A 6,911-nucleotide genomic window follows, 5' to 3' on the forward strand; every position below is an offset into this window, starting at 1 on the left:
ATATATAAATATTATAAACGAATAATATAAATTAATAAATTTAAGTCTAAAAAATTTTATAAATAATTAGAAATGAATAATATAAAACAACCTCGTAATAGAGAGAGAAATGCACATCTTTTTTCTTTTAGAACGACGATTTTCTTGTAATTAGACTACCGCACTCTCCAAATTTTGAGGCCCCAATGCCTCCACTCTGGCCAGACTATGTTGTCTTAACCGGGTTCACACTGGCTTCAGAATTTGGCTTGGGCGTTTTTCCAGGAAACCATATCGCCGAATGCCACTTGATAGTCGGTGTGGAACCAAAAGAGCATAATTCTCTGGCGTAACACACGGTGGGATGAAAACCCGGTGGACTTAGAGTTCGAACTGACAGCCTTTACACAAGGCCTAGCTCAAATCCTTAATTGTCAATATCCTCTCAAATGTGACACAAGTGGAATTCGAATTTGAGTCTTCAATGGAGAACTTAAGCCTCCTACCACTAGGACGCGGGGGGGGGGGGGGGGGGGTGGGGGGGCGAGATAAATGTACTTCAGCACCCAACTTTTGGGGGTGTTTGGGATTCCTTATTTTAGTTATAACTTTTCATTAAGTTAATAAATTACAAAATTGTAAAATATAAAACTTTTCCTCTCACAATATAAGCAATCTCAAACACCTTATTACTTTTTAAGAAGTTAATAAATTATATGTTTGTGAAAATAAGCAATCCCAAACACCAAATTTCTTAAATTGGGTCGTAATAAAGGATACCCTTCCATTATTATTATTATTATTATTATTATTATTATTATCATCATCATCATCTGCTCCGTGTCTTCCACCTGTTCGATGTAAGTCCTGACTGAAACTTACATCTGGTTCCTTAGAGCATTCTCATCTCATTCCCTATAATTACGTGAGGTAAGTTTGCAAATTATATGGTGAGGTTGTGAGTGATTTTAAGTGTAAAATTATAGGTGGAGAGAGAAATGTAGTGATTTTTTTGTAAATTTGGGGATACATTAATGTTTAAAAATATTATTTAATTGAACAGTTGAGAGAAATAGAGTATTTTTTAGTGTAATTATAGAGATATGGATGAGAAATAGGTTGAGAATGTCATACCAGTGTTGCTACTGACCCTAACTTTTAAAGGCTTTCATGGTTTTCTGTTTCTAAAGGTATAGATCTTTAATCTTGCAATGTTTACTGTTCTCTAATTTGGAGTCTTTAGAGACCTAATTTTGGATCTATTTGCTTGTTGCTTTTAATTATTAGGGAGTTAGTAATTCCAAAATTGAAGCTTGTTGATTATATTTAACTTTTAATCGCTCATCGTCTGGTTGGCTTCCTTGTGTTCTTATTTTTTGATTGAATTTGTTTTGGTTTATATTATATATAAATTACTATGAAAGTTTGAAACTTGGAGAATCTTTCTGAAGATGTAACTGTGTTAGGCGTATATAACCTATCATATGCAAGTTTTTGCCTAGAAACACAAATAAACAAACGTACTTTAATAAAACAAAACATTTTTTTTTGTTTGTTTACAGTATAACATATAGTATATTAATCCAGATGACATAAAATGTGACTAAAGAAAGTACTAGTAATGATAGTCGTAAACTACCATTATTATTAAAATTGATTTTGCTACCAAGATTTGCTACTTTGTTGTTGCAGGGGTACTTTAGTTATTTTACAAATGTCGTTTCGTAGCATAGTTTGTGACGTGAGAGACGGGTTCAGGAGTTTATCTAGGCGTATTTTTGACGTGAGGTTGTCAGGGCTTCATAGCAGAGGGAAATCACAGGGTTCGATTAATGATTTAAACGATAATCAGGTGTTACTTGTGGTCCAAAATAGTAGGTGGGCTAATCTACCTCCTGGGCTCCTTTTTGATGTGATTAAGAAGTTAGAAGAGAGTGAGGGAACATGGCCCGCAAGGAAATATGTTGTTGCGTGTGCTGCCGTTTGTAGGTATTGGAGGAGTATGTGTAAAGAAATTGTCGGAACTCCTGAATCTTGTGGGAAGCTTACTTTCCCGGTTTCTTTAAAGCATGTATTTTTATCCTATTTGTATTTTCATATGCTTGAAATTGTGGTATGTATCTTTGTTTATTTCTATTTTTTCATAGTTACATTATATAGAGGTTGTATGCATTGCAATACTTTTGAAAACTTTCAACTCGTTTGATATGCTTGACCGGTTCTCCTAATAAGCTAATGTTTTATTTGACTATTTGAGATTGGGGTGTGCATCGATCAGTTATGGGCTCAAATTAAAACTGGGAATTCGTTTTTAACTTTTGAAAACCATTGGGTTTCGGTTTCTTCAGTTTCGTTTTGCCAGTTTGGTTATTTTAGTTTGAATTTCTTGGTCGAAAAAATAAATTGTTCCGAAATAATGACTTTGTTCCTAAAACTTTGCTCTATATTATTTTGTTAAATGATATTAATTTGTTATTATGCATTTGGGCTAAAATATTTGGGTTGTTCTATTTTTTAATTCTTATAATTATATTCGAAATAAAGAATGAAGTTTATAAATTCGGTTTTTTAGGTTTAATTACACACAAAACCGAAAGCAAACCAAAATTCAGGTTTCAAAAGCATAAAACATAACCATCGGTTTTTGTTGGGGTTCAGTTTTTTTCTATTTCAGTCACATTCTTAGTTATAGATATAACACAGGCCATGCTCCACGCGTGAGTAAATAGGTCGAAATGCCTTAATTATTATTATTTTTTCAGCCGGGGTCACGCGATGTACCATTGAATGTCATCAAGCGGGATAAAGCAAACTTAACGTATCATCTAATTTTCCTGTGTCTTAGTCCAGGTGAGTCAAAATTGCAAATTTCATAATTTAAAAATTTTAACATGAAGATGAATTTGGGTTGTAATGTTGAATTGAGTTTTGGGTTTTCCAGCTGCTTTGCTAGTTGAAAATGGGAAGTTCTTGTTGTCTGCAAAAAGAACCCGAAGAAATACTTGTACTGAATATGTTATATCATGGATGCTGAAAACATTTCAAGATCAAGCAACACCTATATAGGAAAGCTCAAGGTTTTTAAATTCGACAATTTCACTTTTACGTTAATTGCGTTCATCACATATGCAACAAGTCAAAATAGGTTGAGTGGGCAGGGTTTGATCATTAAGTGAAATTTTAACATTAGCCCTTAGGTTTATGACTAACAACGGAATTCCCGTAACAGTTTTTAGGTGTTGGACTGGTTGGTGGTTAAAAATCGGATTTTAGATGATTAATGACTAATGATATACGAGGTAACTTGCAAAATGTTGTAGATTTAAATTATTGTACTTTAACTACCCAAAAACCACTAACCATCTACGTTTAAGTTATTGTACTTTTTGACCACCAAAACAACTCTTAAACATACTTAGCATTTTCCTTAAGTTAAACCTAACCACTTCTAGGTGGTTGAAGATTATAATAGTTTATTTATTTAGTTTTTTAAGGAGGTTGTTATTCATAATCTGAAGGGATATTGCTAGCAAAATCTGACAACTAATGCGTTAATTGTGATTACAAAAACAATATCAGTACAAAAGTAACCTAATGTAGGACTTTCAACTGGCCTCTTTTCTATTTAACTAAATTTTTATTGGACCCATATACATGGATCTAAAGTTTCAACGAACTTGTATTTTTAAACGGTTTTTACAGATCTAATTTTCTCGGGACGAAGTTCATAATATACGACCCGCAGCCTCCACATTCCGCCGTCAACATCCCGCCACCTGGCCGATCAAAAAGATTCTATTGTGCCAAGTGGCAGCTACAACATCGCCCACTTCACCTACGAGCTTAATGTGCTCGGCACACGGGGCCCACGCAGGATGCACTGTGTCCCGTCTCAGCCCTTGAACCATGTGGGTCCGTTCCAGGTCAGCCCGAATTCCTCTTCCCACCCCGCTCATTAGAAGACTCGTTCCGCAGCACGTCCTTCTCAAGGTCACCCAGCCACTCAGCCGAGTTCAGCAGCTCTCGGTTTTCTGACATCATGGGAGCCGCCACAGCCAGGGGCGGATCCAGCCAATACGAGGGTGGGCCAAGGCCCACCGTCCAGCCCATATATGCAGTGTATATATTGTACTAATTTTCTGGTTAAAGCCAAATGCCCACCCTCCTCTAGCCTCAAGTGCCCACCCTCCAAGCCCAAAAGCCAAGCCCAATTGCCCATACCTGTTAAATATTTTTTTATTTTAAAACTGTATAGGCAGAAACGTCAACCATCGTTCGTGTTTTGCTGCAGAAACGTCAAACCCTCCCGGCTGCCTGCTACCGCTCCGTTGTTGCTCCGCTTCCTGCCTTCCCACTCTTTTATTCGCTCGGTACGGAAATGGAACTAACGTCTGATGCCCGATGGTCTTCGTCTAGCTTTGTTGAATAGTTGAATTTAATTGATTTTTATTTGTTAAAATAGTGGTCACGAAAGCACTACCATAATACACTCCAAGTTGTTTGTTTGTTTTTTTGGAAATAGTAGCACCACAGAAGCAACTGTTGTGGAATTGTGTCTATATATATTTTTTTGGTCAATTTCTCATTAAGTCATTATCATTATTATTGTTTGTTTGTGTATTATTTGCTGAAGTTTGATAGTAATTTTTTTATAATCTTGTTAAATGTTAATAGTTAAGTTTTTTTTTATTAAATTGTTCGGTTTTATTATTTTTATCGGCCTTGAAAGTTGTAGCGAACATGCCTAACCTTTTCTTGTTTCCATAATTTTATGTAGATCCTTTTTAGCTTATTTGGTGAATTTCTCGTTTAGCACGGTGATGTCTTCACAAGTAAAACATAAACAAGGTATTCATTTTTTACCCTCTTATATAATTGTGAATATGTGATAATTGTTTTTGTTTTGGTGTTGTGTAAATTGATTTATTTAGTTGTAATCTAGGAACTCTGAACAATTTCTTAAAAAGAAACGTTCCATCATCAAGTGAAATTCCATCTAGTAGTAGTGATGGTCCGTTCCTATCTCTACTCCGACTATGCCTAAGTTAGTTGATTTGGATAATCTTCCGTGGGATCCCGTTGATAAGATAAAAATTTCTAATTACCATCCAAATCAAAGAGACGAGATAAGGAGAAAATATTGGTTAAAAGGACCATGCCAACCACACGATCATGAGTTTCCAAAAACAATGTACGGGGATAAATACCGCAGCTTCCAACCTTCTTGGTTTGATTCACATCGCAGATGGCTAGATTATAGTGTAAAAGCAGACAAAGTATTTTGTTTATGTTGTTATTTATGTAGAGACACTATCGGGATTGGAAACTTTAATGAAGGTGGGCGTAATGCATATATTACAATGGGCTATAAGAATTGGAAAGAACCAAGATTTGATAAACATGTTGGTGATGTTAATAGTTTTCATAATAAAGCCCTACAAAGATGTGAAGATCTAGTAAACCAAGCTCAGTCTATTAGTGTTGCTACCAATAAACAAGATGATATTGTGAGGAAAGCAAATCGAATTTGACTGATTGCTACGGTTGATGCTTGTAGGTTCTGTTTGAAATGTGCATTACCATTTCGAGGTCATGATGAGAGTGAAACTTCTAGTTTTAAAGGAATTTTTTGGAATTAACGAATTTAATCATAAGTCAAAATGTTGAACTAAAAAAGTTACCAAAAGCAATAGGAAATAACAAATATTTATCTGCAAGTACTCAAAAGGATGTTGCTCATTGTTTTGAAGAAGAAGTGCTTAAATATATCTTTGATGAAATCGGTGATGATGTGTTCGCGTTATTAGTTGATGAGTCTAGTGATGTATCGGGGGAAAGAACAAATGGCGATTGTTTTGAGATATGTTGATACACATGGACTTATTAAAGAGAGGTTTGTGGGACTTGTACATGTGATGGAAACATCTTCTTCAGTTTTGAAGTCGTCTATTGACACTTTTTTTGCAAAACATAACTTGAGTGCGAGCCGGTTAAGAGGTCAAGGTTATGATGGAGCAAGCAACATTTGCGGTGAATATAATGGGTTGAAGGCAAAGTTTTTATAATAAAAAAAATCATCGTATTATGTGCATTGTTTTGCTCACCAGCTTCAGTTGGTGGTTGTGGCGGTTGTCAAAAAACATTTGGGTGTTGGGCGTTTTTTTGATAAGATAGCCACTTTGTTGAATGTGGTTTGTGCTTCTTGTAAGAGAAATGACATTCTTCGAGAAACTGAGAGAGAAAGGGTAGCAAAAGAGATTAATTGTGGGTTAATTATGACCGGAAGTGGGTTAAATCAAGAGCTTTCTCTTATACGGTCGGGAGATACACGGTGGAATTCTCACTACAAAACACTTTTGCGCTTATTGATATGTTTCCATCCATTGTTAATGTGCTTGAAAATATTGTAAAGGAATGCCCTAATGAACCTAGCCAACGTCAAGCAATTGGCATTTTAGAATACTTCGAAACATTTGAATTTGTTTTTTATCTACATTTGATGTTTCACATTTTAGGGATAACAGATACTTTATCAAGAATACTTCAAAAGAAAGATCAAGAAATGGTAGAAGCGGTTTCAATGGTAGAGTCAACCAAAGCGGTTTTGCAAAATTTTAGAGAAAGTGGATTTGATAAAGCTTTAGCAAAGGTATCTAAATTTTGTGGTAAGCATGATATTCAAATGTTGGACATGAAGAAAGATTATGTTTCTTCAAGATCTCGGAACCAAAGGAACAAAATCACAAATCAACATTATTTTAAAGTTGATTGCTTTAACGCTGTTATGGATAAGTTGCTTCAAGAATTTGGTGATCGTTTTAACGAAGTTAGCATGGAATTGCTTAAAAATATGGCGGCTTTGAGTCCGCGCGACTCTTTCTTTCAGTTCAACGCATCAATGTTACTTCGGTTGAGTGAGTTCTATCCGTCTG

The 6,911-nt window shown here is 35.3% G+C and overlaps 1 protein-coding gene and 1 pseudogene across 1 annotated transcript; both read left to right on the forward strand.

Annotated features, from left to right (window-relative positions):
• Nucleotides 1–1,691: 1,691 nt before the first annotated feature.
• LOC143605673 (tubby-like F-box protein 10) lies at nt 1,692–4,408 on the forward strand (annotated as a pseudogene).
• A 607-nt stretch (nt 4,409–5,015) lies between these two features.
• Nucleotides 5,016–5,510, forward strand: LOC143605674 (uncharacterized). The gene is made up of 2 exons (XM_077081699.1): nt 5,016–5,170; nt 5,285–5,510. The coding sequence occupies exons 1-2, from the start codon at nt 5,016–5,018 to the stop codon at nt 5,508–5,510; spliced, it is 381 nt and encodes a 126-aa protein (XP_076937814.1).
• Nucleotides 5,511–6,911: the final 1,401 nt, after the last annotated feature.

The sequence above is a fragment of the Bidens hawaiensis genome, unplaced genomic scaffold, assembly GCF_021521415.1.
Source record: "Bidens hawaiensis isolate Kalapana, Puna unplaced genomic scaffold, B.hawaiensis_p1.1 tig00070763_1, whole genome shotgun sequence".
In the NCBI taxonomy this organism is placed as follows: Eukaryota; Viridiplantae; Streptophyta; class Magnoliopsida; order Asterales; family Asteraceae; genus Bidens; species Bidens hawaiensis.

Excerpts from the sequence above, each read along its gene's own strand:
- LOC143605674 (XM_077081699.1), top strand. The coding sequence starts at position 5,016 with ATGCCTAAGTTAGTTGATTTGGATAATCTTCCGTGGGATCCCGTTGAT. Across the intron at positions 5,171-5,284 it reads CATGAGTTTCCAAAAACAAT|AGACACTATCGGGATTGGAA; the intron begins GTACGGGGATAA and ends TTATTTATGTAG.